Source organism: Salminus brasiliensis, chromosome 4, assembly GCF_030463535.1.
Source record: "Salminus brasiliensis chromosome 4, fSalBra1.hap2, whole genome shotgun sequence".
In the NCBI taxonomy this organism is placed as follows: Eukaryota; Metazoa; Chordata; class Actinopteri; order Characiformes; family Bryconidae; genus Salminus; species Salminus brasiliensis.
This window is the reverse complement of record NC_132881.1, coordinates 1,573,437-1,595,007: the sequence shown is the minus strand read 5'-3', so window position 1 is coordinate 1,595,007 and position 21,571 is coordinate 1,573,437. Positions and strand designations below refer to the sequence as shown.

Sequence of the window (21,571 nt, the reverse complement as noted above, 5' to 3'; positions counted from 1 at the left end):
AGGCACCACTGAGACAGATCATCTGGCCTATTCTGCTATTAGCATTTCTGAACGAGGGTGAGACCGTCCTCGTTTCTGGAGCAGATCCACGTACTCGCTGAGATGCTGATCACTGAATGAATGAAAACGCCTCTGTCCAGCCTGTATTAGTATTAGTGAGCTCCATATACATAGCAGGGTCAGTTGGGCATAGCGCCAGTGCTGGCTAATAACACTAAGTGCCGGTCAAGGCATTGGTCTTTTCTAACAGGCGGTTGCGGCATGGTCCCTCGGGAGCGGCTGAAAAACGTGGGGTTGCCACCGTGCCTGTTTGGTAGTGAACGAGGGGCTAACGCACAACCTTTTAAACCCTCCTAGCTTCTGGAAGTGCTTGTCCTGTGGTCAGGACAAGATTGAAGATCTTTGAAGAAGGTTGAAGATTTCCTCCTCCCAATCTGAAGTCCTACACATTCTCCTCTCTACCTTCCATTGGCCATGACAAAGTTTCTGCAGCCCACCACCACCCGTCACCTCCCTTGAACTTAGCCATAGCTCCATATTTCCACTTATCAGTTGGGATCTGACTTTCTAGCCCAAAGCAGAAGCCGCCCGGGCCAAAGTTCTCAGAGATTCCTCCCACTCCTACAGTATCCTCCCACATTATCGCATGCTAAAGGCCTGCCCAGAACCCTCAAACTAACATTATGCTATTAGTCATGTAATCTTCTGTATTGCACCGTTGCATCCTTCAGCCTCACCAAGAAACGCTGAATGAGCAGGTGTCCCAAAACTTTTGTCCATTTATACTAGTGTATGTTTTTGAGATTCTTTAGAGATCCTCTCAAGGAATTTGGAGGGCAAATGTTTTCCTGCACCATGAGTAGGCAAAACTTATGAAGGTCACCTGTCACGATGAAGCATGATGATGCCAAGTGTTTGGTGCCAGATGATAGATGCTTACACTCTAGAGCTGTGCTTCTCAGAACTTATCACAGGCTATGAGAGCACTGCCAAAGATTTATACAAAGAAATATTATCACAGAAATGGCACTGAGTGATGGGAAGGGCAACCTCAGACTGTCAAGTAGTGAAAGTCCCCCCTAGTGGCCATTCTGTCAGCAGATGAGAAATCCACTGGTTGAATGCTATGTTACTGGTTGAAATATATACACTAAAATGACAAAAGTATTGGGACACACCTCTTAATCATTAAATCCCAGTGTTTGATTCGGTCCTATTGCCACAGGTGTGTAAAATAAAGCCCCTAGTCCTGCAGTCGGCCTTTCTTAGACACATCAGTGAAAGAACGGGAGGTTCTGAAGAGCTCACTGAACTCCAGCGTGGTTCTGTATGTAATAGGAGACACCGCTGCACCAACAAGTCAGCTGGTGAAATTTCCTCCCTCCTAGAGACAGAGACAAAGTCTGAGTGGTTTCAGGTGGTTGACTTGGTGTTGCTAAGCAGTTTATATAGTGTCCAAGATGCTGTGACATTGCAAGGTGGTTGCTATGGTATCCCAGGTGGTTGCTTTTGTGTTCATGTAGGGTGCGCAAGTTTTACCATTTATTCCTAGAATTTGGACGGGTTGGAGTGATCGGATGACGGACATTCTGACGGATGGCTGTGTAGAACCGGCCATGGACTGTGATGGAGGTGGTAATGGAATGCATCCAAACCTGCTCCAGCAAGTGGTTGCCTTGGTGTTGCTAGGCAGTGTCCAAGGTGCTGTGATGTTGCACGGTGGTTGCTATGGTATCCCAGAGGGTTGCTTTGGTATCCCAAGAGGGGATGCACATAAGTTCTACCCTTTATTCCTGTTGAAGAAAGTGATAAGACAGTTCCTGTATAGAAGCTCACCATTCCCGATCAGACCCGGACATTCCGGACGGGTTGGAGTGACCGCTTAATGGATGGCGGGGATGGCTGTGTAGAACCGACCCGGACTGTGATGGAGGTGGTAATGGAATGCATCCAGTGCTGCTCTAGCCAACATGCACACAGGTGGTCAGAAGTGATGGGAGGTCAGAACTTGGGCTGGGATTCCCAAAAGCATCTTAGTGCATATGGTGGAGCGAGCATCACACCGAACGCTCTCTCTCTTCTTGGGTTTGGAAAACTTTGGGAAACGGATGATGTGGATGGTTTTTTTTGTAGTGTGCTCCTCGCATCCTGAAGGCAGGTGCGGAGCGGTCGCTGAGGTGGCCGAGTTTGTTTAGCGGTTTGTTTAGCTTGCTATTCTCAGTGCCGCCTCTGTTCCACGCTGGGACAGTGCACTGCTCCAGCCTGGCTACAGATGTTACACAGCATGGTACTCTCTCTCTCTCACTCACTCACTCTCTCTCTCTCTCTCTCACCTTTTTTTTTTGTTGTTTCCTTTCCTGACTTTCTATCATACAGTTTTTGGACAAAAGTATTGGGACACCTGCTGTTTTCATCGTTTCCTCTGAAATCAAGGCTATTAAAAAGAGTTTCTCCTGCTTTTGTTGGAGTAAAGAAGAAGGCTTCCTACCAAATTTTAGAGGTGCATTGCTGTGATGATTTAATTGCATTCAGTGACAAGAGCTTAATGCTCTTCAGAACGCCGAATGCTGAAATATATATATTTAGCTACCATACTTTTTTAAATATTCACTGTTCATTTTGTTGGTTTTTGTGACATCACGATGAAGACGCATCCATTTAATGTTGGTTCCTTGTTTTTCATTCCACGTGCAGTTCTTCCGTTGGCCAGCAGAGGGGGACAGACACTCAGCTATGCCTGAGGTTTGGTGCCTCCAGCCAGACATGGGATCAAGGACCTCAGCAGCTCCCACCTGCAAGAAGAACAGTCATAACTCCATCACCCGCCACGCAGCCGGCCGCTCCAGGCCGTTAGGTCAGGTCCTCAGATGTTCTGGCTCTCTAGCAGTGGTCAGAGGTCAAAGGTGGGACCAGCAGGTGGGTAGGGTTGGGGGGAGGGGGGGGGGTCTGCTGCCTATCAAAGCCCCCCTCTAAATAAAGTAGAAGCAGCTGTAGAAGTCAGTGAGAGAGAGCGAGAGAGAGAGAGGCATACAGTGTACAGTAAATCTTACAGGATAAGCAAACCGTAGAAGAGTGGGATCCTCTTAAGTGTAACTGTCAAAAAGGCCTCATTTGCTTTGGCCGAGGATGAATTAAGGGCACGTCCAGGAGAGTGAGCGTCCCCGAGAATGAATCCCTGTGTGATTTAAGATACACACTTGTCAAGGAGAGAGATTGGGAGGCTTAAACGTGGTGATTGCAGCAGAAGGAACGTCGAGGAACATTGACGGCTTTGTTTGACCGAGTCAGGATTTATCCACTGAACTATAGAAAGAGTGGCGGAAGACGTCTGGTCTGGAGATACGGTGGAGACGTCCCTCAGATCGGTCGGACAGAAATACGTACAGTGCGCAGAACTGATACCACTGAGAAGCAAAGCCAAGACATGATTAGTCTCTAACAACAAGAGACATGTTTGGTGTGTGATGGGATGTGCGCGTCTTTAGTTTGCAACGGGAGATGCTAGGCTAACGTCATAACGTCACTAGGAAACACTCACCAATCTCATCTCTGTAAACATACACCCTAACCTGTCTCCCAAATCTCCTCCAGATCTTCACTAGTTTGGTGAAAGGATGGGGTTTAGAATCTGGTGGGTCTTACTTTACACTTCTAAGTTCAGTGATTGTTAGCCTAGCATCTCCTGTTGTAAATGAAAGAAGCACACATCAGATAGCGAACATTTTCCTGGCTAAATGACTAAATCTTCGGTCAGAGATCAATCAACATTACGCATTATGGACTATCTAGAACACCAAGACTATTGTTAGCAGCAGAACCTTTAAGAAGTCCTGTAAGCTGAACTGACATGAGGTGGGACCTCCATGAGCCACCATGACCCAAGGTTCCTCAGAGCAGTTTTGGTAGGTACCGACCACTTCATACCGGGAACATCCTACAAGACCTGCCTGATAAGATGGAGATGTTCTGACCCAGTCGTTGTCTAGAACATCACAGTTCGCCCATTTTCCCCTGTTTTAACTCCTGCACATGACCGTTCACTTGCTGCCTAATAGATCCACCCCTTGACAGATGATATATTGGAACCAGATCATGGACGTTCTCCTGTTGACCCGACAGCGGCTGATGGGTGTGTATTTAAGCAGGTGCAGATGATGCAGGTCCCGCTTCAGCACATCCATGTGATAAGTGATCGATCGTGACTGAAACACGCTCCTCTACTGTTGCAATGGAGGGGCTGATTTCTGCACAGCGGTTTGTCAGGACGTACAGATGGTACACTCACCTGAATATGAAGGTAAACCATGTCCCGATGTCTTCATAAAGCCGCTCTCGTCCCGCTCTCGGGGAGGACACGGCGGTGTACAGCGCTGATTAAAACGAATGGGCATAATCAGCCGCAGTATTTGTGTTCCCTGTCTCTTTGTGGGGAGCTATGGACGCCCGGGGTCAGGGGAAGGCCCATAAATGTTCCCGAAGCCTGCAGCTATCAAACGGAGGTAAGTCCACTGTGTGCTGTAAATAGCCCATTTGATGCATGTTACCTCTTAATGCCATGACTACAACTCCCGGGCCTACCTGGGATATCGGCTGAGATTTATTTCCAGCTCTTAAGCCCTACATCAGCCGGGCCTAGCTTTGTAGAGTCACGCCACTGGGCGAGCGAGGGAGATCAAACACAGATGAGAAAGATGTAGAGAGAGGTAAATGGGAGCGCACCCCCCTCATCCCTCATCCCTTCATTCTTTCCTCTCTTGGCCGGGGCCCCACTGATGCATGGCGAGTCGGCCCCTCTGTGGCAGTGTTTTTAGGGACCGTGACGCTGAGCAGACTCGGTAGGACTCGCCGTGGTCCGGCCCGATGACAGGACGAATCCGACTGATATGAACAATAAACGCTCGGCCGGGTCCCCGGGAGAAAGAGAAGCGCTGAGATCAACAATAAACAGAGCGGCTGCATGACTCGACTGACTCGGCGAAGAGCGCTGGAGCTTCCAGCTGCCTCCAGTTCCCTGAGGAGCAGCACCACACGACAGGACCTGTTTGCACACTGGGCACAGGGAGAGAGTATTGCACTACACACACACACACACACACAGTGCTATACACACTATATAGCATTCCTAAAACGGCACTGTGCCTTTAAGACCGACTCTGTATGTAAACAACCTCTGCTCTGATTGGCTGCACGGTGGCGCTGAGCCTTATTCAAGGCTAAAACACTCCTCACAGTGTACTTCTCTGTTTCTCTGCATACTGTGTTTGCCTCCTTTCACCCTGTTCTTCAGTGGTCAGGACCCCACAGGACTGACCACCAGTGTTTGGGTGGTGGGTCATTCTCAGTGCTGCAGTGACACTGACTGACCTGGTGGTGGCGAGTTAGTAGTGTTGCACCACAGCAGTGCTGCTGGAGTGCTTAAACCCCTCAGCATCACTGCTGGACTAAGAATTGTCCACCGACCAGAAATGTCCAGCCAACAGCGTCCTATGGGCAGCATCCTTAGATCCACTGATGGATCACTAGAGGATGACCAACACAAACTGTCTCTGACCTTACCTTCATCTACAAGCTGGACCAACTAGTTAGGAGTGTCTAATAGAGTGGACCGTGAGTGGACACCCAAAAAATGACCCGCCACCCAAATACCACCTGCTCTGTGATGATCAGTCCTGTGGGGTCCTGATGATCGAAGGGTAAAACAGGGTAAAAGGAGGCAGAGAAAAACAGCTTATTTACATATTATTCAGCCTACAGTAGTTTAGCCCCGCCCTCTCTCATTATAACTGAAGTTATACAGAGTGTTTTAGCCCAGGCTGCTTTGTGAATTAGCAGCCAATCAGAACAGAGCTCGATGTACATGAATCAGTTTTAAAGGAGCAGTAACAAAAACTGTGAGATGTTTATTTCTAAACCAATTAAAGGAACCTTACACACACACACACACACACACACACACACACACAGTTCGCAAGTAGCACTGTCTCTGAGTTCTATCAAGGGTTCTTCAACGGCCGGTTCGTGATCGGCGTTCCTCTTTGCTGCTTTTTGTTTCAGGATCTGCTTCATGTTTATGATTAGACCGAGCTGCACACCTCAACCCAGCACAGCACATTAATTCATCATCGCTACCAGATAAGAGAGGACCTGGACAAGTGTGTGAGCTTTTAAGGGGCCGTATTACACAGACTCTCTTCTCTAACTACTGTAAAGCTACCATGTTGGAGATACGAGGCTCAGTCAGTCAGTTCTTGAAGGTGATCTGTAGAGAAAATGGGCAAGCATGAGAATTCTGAGGCATTTTGACAAGAACCGAACTGTGATGTTCTAGACGATGACTGGGTCAGAACATCTCCCTCCCAAACATCAGGCAGGTCCTGTGCGGGGGGTGTTTCCGGTACACTCCCAGTGGTCAGTACCTGCCAAAGGTGCTCCAAGAAAGGACAACTTTGGAGCGACCACGGGCCCCTAGGGCTTACTGATTCTGGTACCACTGGCCAGAGGACCCCTTTAGAGGTCTTGTGGAGTCCATGCCTTGATGGGTCAGAACTGTTTTGGTGGCACGAGGATGACATACACCTGTTATGCTGACGTCATAGTGAGCGCTTCAGGTCGGACTACTTTTTGAACGAAGCCCAATGCAGGGCAGCCAATCAGAACAGAGCTTATTTACAAATATCAGTATCAAAGGCACAGGCTGTTTAATTAAGGGATTAAGAAGGTTTGGCTTTTTTAAAGTTTCTAAACCCACATAAGTGTCATGAAAAGGAAGAAAACGTAGGGTACAGGCCCTTTAACGTTATTGGGCTCAGGCTTTAAGAAGAGTGTAAGTGACTTGGTGTGCATAAGGAAAGAGGCCTGGAACAGGTTAAGCTGGACAGCTTCAGAAAGAAATCATGAAAGACAGGAAAAGGGGGAGAAAGTCTGAGATGGAGCTCGAATTCAATTACTAGTTTCTTTTCGTTCCTTTTTTCCCCCACTTTTATTGTTTTCCTTTCTCAAAACAATTCCCTGCTGGCTACTAATGTCCTCCGGAGCATTGTTCTCCTCCTGCTAACTCATCTGTGTGATTGATGACCCTCCCTCTCTTGCTCGTTCTCATATGAGAAGAAGAAGAAAAAAAAAACTCAAACGGGTTTCACCCTCGCCCTGCTTTGCTGCTTCGCTCTTAATGTCCATCTCTGCTAATGTCCTTCTCCCGTCCATTACCCTGATTTAGGACAGAATGAACAGAAACCCATCCACCCAATAAAATCCAATTGGAACGCAATGCATCACACTGCAGTGAGCATCAGGGCTCAGGGTTCTCCGCAGTGCTGAATAGGTGCTTTATAGAACCCTCTACCATTCAGTCTTCAACCAATCCAAAGAACCCTTCACCCAGATGAAGAATCATTTAAGCATCCAGGCGGTTCTTTGAGTTCTATGTAGAATCATTGCCTTACTGAAGAACCCTTTTTTAAAGTCTTGAAAGGGAGTCCTTTGATTTATGATGATGGGGGAACCGTTTCTGGTGCTATATTGAATCATCTATAAAATATTTTCAACCAATCCAAAGAATCCTTTACCCAGAACCATTTAGGAACCATCCAGATGACCCTTTATAGAACTGAAAAGGGGGTTATGGCTATATAGAAGTTTTGTAGCCAGTCTGAAGAACCCTTTACTTAAGCAAAGATTAAGCAAAGATTCCAGATTGGAGTTGAGTTGTCTTGGTTCTATATAGAACCATTGCCGTACTATAAAACCCTTTTTTGGACTGAAAGAGGTTCTTTGGCTCATGATAAGAATACCCTTCTTGGTATGTATATATATATATATATATATATATATATATATAAGACCCAGTCTGGTTATATATATATATATATATATATATATATATATATATATATATCCATCAACAAAAGGTTTTCAACCAATCCGTAGAACCCTTTATCCAAACGAAGGACATTTTAAGCATCCAGGCGGCTCTTTGAGTTACGGTGACGGTTCTTTATAAAACCATTGCCTTACTTAATAAGCCTTTTTATAGAACTGAAAATGAGTTACTTGATTTGTGGCAATAAAATAACCCATATGGTGCTTTATATAACCCTCTATAAAAGGTTTTTAACCAGTCTGACGGACCCAGATGAAGCCTCCTGAGGTATCATGGTTCTGTATAGAACGAAACTAAGGGTTATTTGACTAATGACAACAGGGGAATCCTTATATAAAATCATCTATTAAAGGTTTTCAACCAATCCGAAGAACCTTTTATCCAGGTAAAGAAGCTTTTAAGCTAAGTCTAACGTTAGCAGCAGATCCTGTACGTCCTGCAAGTTGTGAGGTGGGACCTCCATGAACATGAGCCTTGGGCGCCCAAGGTAGTTCCCAAGAAAGTGTCAAAGTGTCTCCTGCTTGAACACCTTCATCACCTTCAACAACTGTCGGCTCACCTCCTGCCTAATATTGCCACCCCTTGACAAACAGGAGCGACTGTAGATGAGGATCATCATGGCTTTTGATGTTCTAGCTGATACAGTCTTTCTTGTTCACCGGATTTGCACATCATTTGCTGTATGCAGGCCACTGACGTTGGTCTAATCCACCTGTCAGACCACTGTAGGCTGACAGTAAGTCCAAATCTGTTCGGTTCTACAGATGTGATGGAACATAAGGGGATATACCCGACCTCCATCTAGTATCTCAGATACTGGTGCGAGTATTCTCATCTCAGAGGGATTCTTGGAGATCCTAGCTCTCAGAAGCTGCTCCATGCTTAGCGTAGAGCCACAGTCAGCGCGCGGGAACTGGCCGAGGCTGTTCGCCCCGAAGGTTGAAAAGTTCAGAACGGAACATCTCTCCAACTGATTCCAGGCCAAACGAAACCCTCCCAGGTCCCATCCTGCTCTGCTCCTGATAAGCTCGGCCTTCAGCCAGCGAGCATTAAGAGGGATGCTGACAGACAGAGATAAATAATAGTAACCTCAGTCACACGGGGATGGAGAACCCGGGGTAGACGTGGGTGACGGTTCCACTGACGGAGTGTGGAGCGTGTTGATGTGGACGGGAGCGTTTGAACGTGACGTGTGGAAATCTAGCTTAATGGAGGAGACCGCTCGCCGTGTTTGGACGCCTCGCTCTGTAGACACAACACGCACAACGGCACGACCACCCACATCTCCCCATCTCCCCCTCGCTGATACTCGCTCCCATAACTCAGCCTGTCAGCAGTCGCTGGCGTTCTGGAGGTGGTTCCTCCAATCTGCTACCAATTTCACTCCTTCACCCCAGCTCTAACCACTTCATGCCTTTCTAATGCTATAATTCACCGTCTAAATGGGTCGTAGACCGAAGCTGGCAGCGCGAATCCTTCTTCAACTAGCCTGCATTCAGCTGCACCTCCAGGGGCCTCCAGAGTGCCGGTTCTACAACTGTGCCTGGCCTCGTTATCTGGTTAAATGTAGGTCGTAACAACATGGTTAGAGAAGTACTGCCAATAGAATAGGACTCTCTGCAGGAGCAGATCAACATTATGACCCTATCGGCACCATGCTGCCTAATAATGCCAGTCGTGGGCTAGTAGAGGGGTATAAAGCCCCCCAGCATTGAGGAGCTGTGGAGCAGTGGAAGAACTGTGTTCTCTGGAATGATGGTGGTGGTGGTTCTCCATCCAGTACTTTTGGGATTGATGTTGGGGAGAATGAGGTGGGTGGTGATCTCTCACCGTCCAACATCCTGAGCTCGCTAACGCCCTTGTTACTGAATGTAGTCAAATCCTCACCGCAATGCTCCTCCTCCAAAATCTAGTAGAAAGTCTTCTTCTCTGGACAGTAGAGACAGTTACTCCAACAAAAGCAGGATCAGCTCTTTTTAATACCTTGAATGAAACAATAAATGAGCAAGTGTCCAAATACTTTTGTCAATATAGTGTATTTGTTTTTTTGTTATTATGTCAGGTATTAAGGAGCCAAAATTCAACGTCTTTTAACGGCAATGCCACGGCAACGTCTGTGCAACACAACATTGCATTTGAAGTCATTCCGGCGTCAAATTGAGATCTGCTGCCTGCTGGGAATGAATGGGGTGGTCATGGGGTGGCAACATTAGGGGTCATTGGGTCAGTGACGGGACATGTATTATAATGGTGTCCAAATGTAATATTTTCCTGTAAAATAATTGAACAAATGAGTCACACACTTGCTGAGCACTTTATTAGGAACACTGTTATCACGCCTAATACGGGACAGTGCCTCATGTTGCTCTTAACACAGCCTCGACTTATCCTGGCATGGGTTCGGCAAGATTTCGGAAGCCATGGATCCATGGATTCATGCTACAGGTGCAAACCCCTCAGGAGTAATTCAGGAGATTCATCAGGGCAGTCTAGCTTTAGTTTTCTGTTCTAGTGTTGGTGAGCCTGCAGCCGCTGCAGCCTCAGCTTTCTGGCCTTGGCTGAAAGATGCAGAACCAGACTCGAGGTCTGATGCTGCTGTAGCCCGTCCGCCTGGAGGTTGGACGTGCTGTGCCTAATGTAACAGCCTTGCCGTTTTCCTCTGTGGGTCTTTGGGCCTCATTGATGAAGCTTTTTTTATTGCGTGCGTTTGGGCCGTTGAATTTCGGACTTCGTTCACTGATTTCCACGCTGTTTGTAGTCTGATTAGATTAGATGTAATTCAGCTGTAAAAAACATCATGATTGGGAGCTCTTGCACCATACACATTCCATAACTGCATCTGATAAAACCCAGCATAAACGTAATCACCGTTCCGTGTGATAGAAACAATTCCCCACTGGAAACAATCAGCCGTACGCTCGGCGCTCACCGGCCGGACCCCAGGGTCTTCCCTTTTGAGTCACGCCAATAAGTAGCGTTCCATTAGGCTTTTCATCACTCCGTGTAATCGCTGTGCGTCAGACTCCGTTCCTGCATCTCAGACGACTGTGTTTGATGTGTGTCTGTTTCGCGTCCCGCGGACAGACGGGCCCGTCGGGGGAGTCTCACGCGGCTCAGCCCTCCAAGCTTTCATCATCGCCAGACCAAACGCCTGCTAAAACACATCACCGTTCACTTTGACCCCCGGTGTCACTCCGGCATGAGCGGAGTGCGGGTGGGGAGCCGGGGAGAGCGAGGCGTGTCAGGACTAAATGCCTTTGAGAGATGAAGTGAGAGCGCTGTGTGATACAAAGCAAAAGAGTCATTCTGAGATTTGAGGGAAAGCAGATGCCTCAGTGAAGGCACTGTATGGAGAAAGTGTGTAAGAGTCCCATAGTCCTTCAAGTGTGGACCCTTTTAACCTTATGACTTCACGTCCTTGCTCATATTAAAGGATAATTCCACTGTAAACAAAGCTCCTTCTGGCTGACCTCCCTGCATGTTCTCTCTTCACTGTCGCTTCCTGTAGCTGCTGCCCTGGTCATCAGATTCAGACCCCTGACTCTGGCCTACAAAGCCAAGACTGGACCAGCCAGCCCCTCCGTACTTGATGGCGATGGTCAAAAGCCGATCTGCACCAAGAGCCCTTCCAGCTTCAAGTCCGGCTCGGCTCGACCCGCCATCCTTTAGGACACACGGAAGACGAGCGTCCAGACTTTTTACTGTCCTGCACCGAAGTGGTGGAACGAACTTCCAACGCTTGCTGTCCTCAAACCCAGACTGAAGACCCTCCTCTTCAGAGAGGACTTGGACAAAGTGTGTAGAGGACTGTGTCTCCGGACTGACTTCTGTATTTAGTAGAGTCTCAGATTAGAGGGATCCTTTGGATCCTAGTCTGTACAATCTAGAAAAATCCCATTTCTGGCATATCTAGATTGTATCCAATCAAATTTTATGACAGTCTGGACAGCAAAAACCACATGAAATCAGATTCTTGTATATTGGAGTTGGTTTGAAATTGCCATTACGGTCAGATTTGTACAGAGGAGTCTCAGTCTGGACGCTCTGGACACTCAAACCGGATTCTAAAGTTTCTTTTGCTGTGACGGAAGTGTGGAGATCCAAGAAGAGCACCGCAGGTTAGTTACTGATGCCATCATTGTTACCACAGCAACCACAAATCCGATCTGCAAATCCGATCTTAACGCTTGCAAATAACCAGATGTGATTTGCCTGCAACCTGAATGCAGCCTAACAGCTCCTCACAGAAAGTTCTTCACCTAATGGTGATGAAGACGCTGCCTGATGCCTGAGACACTGTTCTACCAGAGTTCTGAGAAGAGTTCGGCTCTAGAACCTGCTTTTAAAATCAGATCATTAAAATGGTGGAGGGATACATGCTGCAGGGTGTAGTGCGGATACAGAAAGTAGTCCCTAAAGAGAACTGCATTAGTGGAGATTCTCTATTCACTATTTTACCTTCATCATCATCATCATCATCATCCATATAAAACTCAGAAGACTCGTGTGTAGCTTCACTGGTGGGTTCAGATATGAGATAAATTATGGGCTGTATCTGTGTTGTAGTCATGGAGACAGACGCCCATCTATGTTGCAGTCCTGCCAACCAAATCCAACCAGTACAGGAAGATGCGCACAGTAAGAGCAGGGATGGAAGTGGTGGCACATTGCTGATATCCAGTGTAAGGCCACGTCCTGACCATTGTAGACCTATAGGACATTGCAGACCCCCCTAACATGTTCGTCTTCAGTGCTTCTGTCCTGTGTAGCAGTGCAGCCACATAAAAGGTTTCATACCTGGGAAACAGTCCCAGCGTAGCTTGCGGGTTTGATCTCTCTCTGGAAGGCCCGCTCTGAGCTGTAAAACTGAAGCTGTGCTTACATTGGAGGCGATGGGAGCTTAGGCTCCTATGAGCCGTTTGGAGAGCGAAGGCCTCCTGCCCTTTCATCTGCAGCAGGGCTGAGGATTTGCAGGATTTGTAAATCACGCCGCAAACAGCACCCAGAGTTCCCATTAACACACCAGAGCTTCTCCTGAAGCGGGAGCAGCGAGAGTTTCCTGTAAAATGGTGTTTACATCCACCTGGTTATGGTTTTCCTGTTAACTGCAGGCTTTCCCCCAGAAACAGCTACAGCGTTCAGCAGTGATGCCCACTGGAGTCCCACAGCAGATAAGACACGGAAAAGTACACTGCAGGTCACTGCAAGTGTGGAAGCCTTTGATATCATCTCAATTCCATGTTGAAATAATATTTTTTCTCTAAGATTCAGATATCTTCACATAATGACATTCAAAGAATCTCAGAGCATGTCAAAGAGCACTGATTCTGAGTCAAACTTCAGATACTAAATCAGATGCTGGGTCAGAATTTGGAGATACCAAAAGTCAAAAATCATGAATTACTAAGTCGGAATTGTGAGATACTAATTCAGAACTCTGAGGTTTGAACTGAGATACTAGTACGAAACTGAGAGTCAGAACTGTGAGACACTAGTACAGAACTGTGGGAGAACTGTGAGATACTTGTTCAGAACTGTGAGATTCTTAGTCAGAACTGTGAGATACTAGTTCAAGACTGTGATACAGAGTCAGTGTATGCCAGGATTGTACTAAGCAATTATTTAAATAAAATGAACCAAGATGGCATTTTTTTTTTTAATTCTAAGAATTTGTTTTGAGAAAGTATCCAGAAAGATCATTGAGGAAAGTTTCGAGGTTCAAGGAAAGGTTTTAAGAAGAAACTGGGAATGCCAAAGACATCTGGTCCAAGAAAATCATTTTTTTAATAAAAAAAACCCCAAAACAACTGGAAATAAATCAGAACAGTTTCACGTGTCAGAAACAGGCGTCTGTAGCAAGACATGTTTTTAACATTGACATTGTCCATCACCCAAACCAGAGTTCTGCACTGGTGTTTCAGTGCCTGTATAAACCGTACTCGTCTACAGAGTCGGCCACAGAGCCGCCCACAGAGCCGCCCACAGAGTCGCCTACACCTGCACTTAAAGTGGTTCTTCAGCTCTTGTTACACACCCTAGAACCTTGTTTTGGTACTATATAGATCTGGCGTACCAGCAAAGAGGTCCCGGAGTGTTCCTCCGTTCACATTAACCTTTGACACGGCCTTCCACCGGCCTCCGGAGTCTCCAGTACCGCTTACAGATGAGCATTCTGCTTAGCTGTAGCGTCCTGAGAACCTCAAACAGACTGAAGTCAAACACGGTCTTGGTTCAGGAGGGATGTTTTAAAAAAAGGCAGTTTTATTTCATGAGGGCCTGCAGAGAAAGCTTTGAACTTTACAGCGTTCCAGAGTCAAAAAGTCCCTTGGATTAAACAGTCTGGTCAGTTTGTAGATAAATACGAGCGCCACGTCCAGGAACCTGTCACGAAAGCACTTCCAGAGCGATGCGCGATCTGCCTGAGCAGCTCTCGAGTTATCAGCTTGATTTTGGCACGGCTGCGTTTTGTAATACTTTGGAAAACCTACACATTTCCCATGAAGGGATTTACACTTAAACAATCATTTCCATGTGTGTGTGTGTGTGTGTGTCGTGCAGGACTAAACCATGCTGAAAAGTCTAGAAGCGAAAAAGCAAAAAAAAAAAAAAAAGCAAAAGCAAAATATGTCCTTAAACCCTGAGAAAAACTCGCCGTGTTTTCAGGAGCGAGTCAAAACACAGCGCTCCGGCTCGGGGGGAAGGCTCCTCCTCGTCCCGGCCAGGCTGTCACTCGGGAAAGCCGAGCCATCAGTCAGATTACCTGGTCGGACAGCAAGCCATAAATAAATAAACAGATAGGGCTTTCGGGCCTGTTTCGCTGGCAGTGCTGTTTTTTGCGCTCGGGCTTCTTTCAGGCCGCAGTCGTCGCTGGTTCCTGGAAGCAGCTGGGAGTGAACTCGGGGTCGTCGTCATCTACTCACAGTGAAGCGCTCCCACTTCTTGGCTTTCCCGCTCCATTCGTATCCGTCCAATTTACAGCAACACCACGAAAGCCTTGAAGGATCCCTCTCCGTTCCTCTTCTCCAAATGACCCCGGGAGCGAGAGCTGGCTCCGAGGCCTCCTGAGCTGAGCTCCTGCTGTTTCGCTGACACCCACAGCAGCGGTGCTGTCACTGTTTGGGCCGGAACGGGGTGCACACCTAGGCGCCTCGCTACATCTCCAACCACCACTTGAAGGGGAGTTTGAGCGTCGTCCTGGCAGCGCAGCGGGTCGGCCGCATATGGCGTGATGGATGGTGGTACTAATAGACGTCAGGCTGATGGAAGCGTTCCTCAGGATCGGCTTGATGCTCGTTTGCAGGGAACAAACGCGCTCGGCTCCTGTGTTTGGTTTGGACGTGAGGTCCAGCAGGAACACGGTACAGTGGAGCTGGCTGAGGAGAAGAAAGCTGAAAGGCTAGGTAACGGCAAGTCGGGCCAACATGCTTCTGGATGGCTACTCCTTCTTCTGTTTTTTTCAGCTTTGTGACGCCCTTCAGGTCATGGTTCTAGATAACAGTGAGTCATACTGAGTCAGAAGCCTCGTAAACAGGCCGATTAGAGGTTACTGAACTCCTCCACATGGGTCAGAACTCTGGAGATCTACAGGGTTTTGGACGGAACGGTACCTAATGCCACCCCCATGCCTTGGGCTACAGCTTGACTTCGGGCCAGTACTGAACTCTGTGGGGCTAAAAATTGATGGTTTAGTGAAGTAACACAAGAAGGTGACAAGACCTTGTATCTAACAACATGGGTTCCACGTAGGGCCCAGGCCATTCCCTTCCCCTATACTGTACACATCCTCCACTCACCCTACATCTCCGGCTCTTCTCAGGGGTCATCAGGTCAGCGCTTCTCTGAATCAAGCCCACGACACCTCCGGAAGGCTCCAGCGTCCAAGCTCACTTCTTGGGATTTCACAGGATTTGACTCCCAGCCTCAGTAACACTAATTACAGTGTGAGAAGTGTAAGATCCTCGAGGAACCTTTGGAGGTTCTTCAGTTTTTTTGCTTTGTGGAACATTCAAGGAACCTTTTTCTTCTTAAAGGTTCCACCACAACCTGATCTTATATTTTTTTCTTATACTACACTGTACCAACACCAGACAATAACCCCCCCAGTGACGTGACTCACTTCACTACAAACGGTATAATTTAGAGAGAATTGTTGTTTAAAATGCTCATTTCTATTGTCAGCCACAGATATGAACAAATTTCATACCCAGGCATCGTCCCAAAAGTCCTATATCAGTGCGTCCCTAATTTTTTACTTTTCATTTTCATATTTTCTCATAAAGTCTTTTAATATAAAACAAACTTGGCCAGCCGTGGTTGCGTCTGAAATCTGACAGATACGGCCTGGTCGGTCTGCGCTGTGAGACTGGGAGGCACCTGGGTATTTTTTCTGAACGCACAGACTTACTAGCAGCAAGGCTTCAAGGCACCCGCATATGGACGAAAGTATTGGGACACCTGCTCATTCGTTGTTTCTTCTGAAACATTTGTGTACCATCTTTGCAGCTCAGTGGACGCGGGTATCAATCTCACAACCCTCTGATCAATAACCCATATATATATTATATATAAAGACCTGAGCCACGCCACAGCGCCCCCTGGAGCAGGGAGGGTTAAAGGCCTAATATATAGGCCCTTAACTGTGGCAGCTCAATGGACCAGGGTATCAATCCCACAACCCTGTGATCAATAACCCAGTGCTGCACAGTTGACCGCGTGTGTGTGTGTGTGTAGGCAGTGGTGCACTGGGCTCAGCGGTCAGAGAGAGCTCTGGGCTATTGCTGATAGGGTTGTGGGTTCGATACCCGGGCTTGGCAAGCTGCCACTGTTGGGCCCTTGAGCAATGCCCTTCCCCCCTTCCTGCTCCCTGTTTATCGCTCACAGTCACTATGTGTGTGTGTTTGATCACTAGTGTGTGTGTGTGTGTTCACAACGCGGATTGGTTAAAGGCGGAGGCCAAATTCCATGTGTCCATATGGTTGTCTTGTTGTGTGTGTGTGTAAAATACATGAGTGACAGAAAGTAAGAGGGGGCGGAGGAGGTCTAGTCTGTAATCACGGCATCCCGCTCCCTCCCCGGCAGCTTGGCACGGCGGCCCTGATGTGGCATCGCCTCTGAACGCATCATTAAAGCCATTAGCGCTCACAATTTCAGCAATTTTCCTTATTCCAAAAACAAACAGCCTTTGGCTTCCACAGCCCAGCGCGCCGAGACCTCCCTCTAGTTGGGAGCGAGCTGAATTCTGACAAATGCTCCCCAGGCTGCGAGGGGCTTCTTGGCAAGGCCCGGCTCCCTGTCTAAATGAGCCTGCAAATGCCCTAATGGCGAGCACAGGTGGGAAAAACATTAGCAAGCCATTGGGGAGCGCTGCTGCGGTTCTGAGAGAGATGCTTAATCTCCCATTAACGCAAAGAGAAAACATTCCGATATAATCAGCGCGAGGGGAGGCCGTGTGTGTGTGTGTGTTTGTGTCAGAGAGGAGGCAGTGATGAGGTACAGCACTACTGCTGCCTCGCGTAATTAGAGGTTCGCTGCACTCGGAGCGGCGCGGTTTACTGCTCGAATTAAGCTGGGCCAGCGATGCAGGACGATGCGGGACGTCCAGGCGGGGCAGGGGTCAAAACGTGGAAAGTCAGACCGTGGTCGTGTCTGAAACCTGACAAATGCGGCCTGGTCGGACTGCGCTGCGAGGCTGAGGTACCTCCAGTTGGTCCGTTTTTGAAGCTAATGGTCTAGAGGTCCGTCAGCAGGTACCTTCTCCCCAATGTACAGACTTCTAATGTACAGACTTATGGCCAGCAAGGCTTCAAGGCATCCACGGTCATTGGACAAAAGTATTGGGACACCTGCTCACTCATTGTTTTTTCTGAGATCAAGGATATTAAAAAGAGCTGATCCTGCTTTTGTTGGAGTAACTCACTAAGTCTCTACTGTCCAGAGAAGAAGACTTTCTACTAGATTTTAGAGGATGGAGCACTGCTGTGAGGATTTGATTGCATTTAGTGGGTCAGGATGTTGTACCTCATCATCCCCAAGCCCTCAGCTCATTCCAGAAGTACTGGATGGGAGATACTGGTGAACCACAGCAGATGATGTTCAGTAGACTATAGGAAGATTTTCACAAGACTCTGTAAGACCCCCGACGAGCCAGATTTAGGTTCCCAGGTGGTTTATTTTGTGGGTGTAGTGCATGTTTGTGTGCAGCTCGCTGTTTAGCCGTTAGCATTTGGCATGTTTACCGTACAAACTCCACTTACGGTGGCAGCTGTGTCATTTGAGGTATATGTGAGGCTTTGGTTTTGAGGCGTTTTCAGGTTGAATCAGGTCCAGATATAATTTTATATTTTTTATTTATTTGTTTTTTTTTATGTGTAAGGAAGGGGGCGGAGCCTGTGCAGCACCTGCAGGATTCATGGCAGCAGGACACAAAAAGTACCCTGCGGTAATAGCAGTGTTTTGTTTACAGCATGGCGAAAGACTCCCCTCAATGAGGTCATCAACACGCCCACTGTGAATGCTCTGGACAATTACCAGCCCTGTTCACACATGGGCTCACTTTGGGGTTGTGGGTTCGATACCCGGGCTCAGCAAACTGCCACCGTTGAGCCCTTGAGCTAGACCCCTAACCCTCTCTGCTCTCAGGGTGCTGCAGAGATGGCTACCCACAGCTCCGGGAGTGTGTGCTCACTGTTTACGGTGTGTGTGTGTGTGTGTGTGTTTGGAATGGCCTCAACCGGACTAGTCTATTCGGCTGAGGTGCAGACATGGGAGAGGACATTTTCAGTGGAGAAAGAACTGACTTGGCTCGTTTTCTAGTAGGGTTTGGAACCAGGCTGATTTATTAGTTTGCTCACTGGTGACAGGTGTTCACTTTTGGGTCAGTACAGAACCAAATCAGATAAGGCATAACTCTTAATTGTCCATCGGATGTTCATCGATGGTCCGTTGCTCAGCAAGGAGCCGCTCCTCTAGGTGTTGATGCCCACCATCACCTCACTGATGTCCCACAGTTTCTTAGCCACCTCTTCATCCGTGGCTTTAGGAAGCAGGTTCTCCTCACGGCAGTCGGCAAAGCACTTCCCCTGCACCCCCTCCACGTCTGGGGAGCAGGCAAGGTAGACGGAGGTCTGCGCCCCCTGCTCCGGTGTTCTGAAGAAAGCCCAGGAGACCAGACTGAACAGGGGCTTCACCAGCAGAGGGATGTAGACGTGCCGACCCAGGTTAGTCCTCACGATGCCGGGGGTGAGGGCGTTCACCGTCACGCCCGTGTCCTCCAGCCTCCGGCCCAGCTCCAGCGTGAAGAGCAGGTTGGCCAGCTTACTGCGTCCGTAGGCGAAAGCCTTGTCGTAGCTCTGCTCGCTGTTCAGGTCGTCGAAGTTGATGTCGGCGTATTTGTAGAGCTTGGAGGAGACCACCACGATGCGGCTGGGGGCGGAGCGCTTGAGGAGGTCCAGCAGGAGGTGGGTGAGGAGGAAGTGGCCCAAGTGGTTCACGCCGAACTGCATCTCGAAGCCGTCCTCCGTCTTCTCGTAGGGACACTGGTAGACCCCGGCATTGTTGATCAGAACGTCGATCCTGGGCTCCTCCTGGTTTGAGATATTAAAGATGGGAACAGAGTTTTTAGACTGCAAAAGGTGAGAGGTTCAGAAACCCAACGCCTGTAGGAACCCTGCCAGGAATGGCGTTGTTCCTTTTGAGCTCTACTGGCTCCATAATAGCAAACAGTGCTTGGACCCCGATGATTGCCACTTGCCACGTCATTTGAAAACGTGTGCTAAACTCTGTGTGTTTCCATGGAAACAAACATTATACCTCAATTTCAATCCAAAACTGAATACCCAATATGGACAAAAGTATTGGGACACCTGCTCATTCATATCGTCTTCTGAAATCTAGGGCTTTTGTTGGAGTAACTGTCTCTACTGTCCACGAAAAAAGACTTTCTACTAGATTTTGGAGGATGGAGCATTGCTGTGAGGATTTGATTGCATTCGTCATTCCAGAGAACACAGTTCTTCCACTGCTCCACAGCTCAATAGTCGGAGACATTAGGCAGCATGGTGCTGCATAGGCTCATCAATGTTTATCTGCTCCAGGGAGTCCTATTCTTTTGGCAGTACTTCTATACAAGGAATAGACAAGCTGAAATTCTGTGTCAGCAATGGGTGCAGCGTAAAAGTAGCTGAATGCATTCATTGCAAGGGATGTCCACAAACTTTTGGACACGTAGTGCTGCAGGCCTATTGATCAAGTAAAAGGGCAAAAGCCACCAGTCAGCATTGGCATTGTGTAGACTACAGGACCTACAGGAGACAAGGCCAGCTTTTACTGGTAGCTGGTCTTTGATGGTCAGGGTGGTTGGAAGGCTGGTCATCCAGGAGAAACCCCCCCTACCCCCATACTGGTGATCGAGGTGGCTATTCAGCTTAGCTCTCGATCATTCATTGGCGTTTGATGGACTAGCAGGTCTATTAGCAGGGCCGACATGACCAGGCTGGTGGTCAGGCTGGTCATACTGGCGGACCAGTGTGGTCAGGTTGGTCATGCTGCTCATGCTGGTCCTGCTGAACGGCCCCAAGAATGATGTGGGAGGTTCTACTGCCTAATTCATTTGAACCAGGTGTACCAGGTGTGCCAGATAAGGGACCACCCCCCCCCCCCCCTTCCCAGCTCCACCACACCCAGCTCATCTCAGAGGGGGCTTGCTGATTGGGTCAGGAGCTGGATCAGGTGTGCTGGCAGCTGTGTATAGCAGAGGTGCTCCGGGATGGGGGTTGAGGTACGCTGCTAGAAAGACGCGTGTGGAGGAGCTGTGTGAGTAAGTGGAGGTTAGCCAGTGATTTGAGACCGTACTGGACCTTTCCCCTTCCGTTCCACCTTAAACAGCTCAGTCTCGGGCATGTAGCTACCTGCTGCTCCGTTTAAGGTGGAACGGAGAATTCGCTGTCGTTAGCTTTAGCGTTAGCATTAGCTTTAGCATTAGCAGCGGCTGTGGCTTCTCCTCCTGTCCTGCAGAGAAACAAACAAAAGCACAGCGAAACTTTAAATGTATTTAATGTAATTAAGCTCTTAATCAAACGCTACCTTGATGATCTCGTCGCAGAAGCTGCGCACCGACTTCAGCGACGCTAAATCCAGGAGCTTGACCCGGAGCTCGCCCTGCTCCTGCCCGGCCTCCTGCCGGATCTCCTGCGCCGCCTGCTCCGCTCTCTCCGTGCTCCTGCAGGCCATGATCACCCGGGCCTGCCGGCGCAGGAGCTCCACCGCCGTGGCTTTGCCTATGCCACTGTTCGCCCCCGTAACGATGATGGTCTTCCCTCGCATCATCTGGAGAAGCGCATGAGAAGCAGCTCAGCCCGAGAATGACAGTTCAGTCCGGCCGCTTTTCACCGCCGCTATTCCGACAAGGCCCGCCTCCCCCTGCGCCGGATTGGCTAGGAACCCGTACACACAAGCAGACAACCAATCGTGTTTTGCGGGGGAGAACTTTCAGCCAATCACAGCGCAGTCGGAGTACGGATGGGGGAAAGAACGCGTGTTGGACGCGAGGGTTGTAAACAAAGCGGGAATAAACTACATTACCCATAATTCCAGGCCGTTGTAGTCTTTTATAGTTTATTTTGAATAAAAGAATATCTACCCTGTCATTAATCTCCACATTTATTCTGTGTGTGTATATATATAAATATATATGTA

The 21,571-nt window shown here is 48.3% G+C and overlaps 1 protein-coding gene across 1 annotated transcript; it reads right to left on the bottom strand.

Moving 5' to 3' along the window:
• Positions 1-18,683: 18,683 nt before the first annotated feature.
• rdh14a (retinol dehydrogenase 14a) lies at positions 18,684-21,287 on the bottom strand. The gene is made up of 2 exons (XM_072676737.1): positions 20,960-21,287; positions 18,684-19,461 (listed from the first exon to the last, which is right to left on the bottom strand). Exons 1-2 carry the CDS (start codon positions 21,200-21,202, stop codon positions 18,844-18,846), a joined length of 861 nt encoding a protein of 286 aa, XP_072532838.1. The 5' UTR covers positions 21,203-21,287; the 3' UTR covers positions 18,684-18,843.
• Between the last annotated feature and the right edge of the window lie 284 nt (positions 21,288-21,571).

What these genes read in the sequence shown, in the direction of transcription:
- rdh14a (XM_072676737.1), bottom strand. Translation starts at nt 21,202, where the DNA reads ATGATGCGAGGGAAGACCATCATCGTTACGGGGGCGAACAGTGGCATA. An exon ending in TCTGCGACGAGATCATCAAG is followed by an intron (nt 19,462 to 20,959) that starts GTAGCGTTTGAT and finishes ATCTCAAACCAG; the next exon opens with GAGGAGCCCAGGATCGACGT.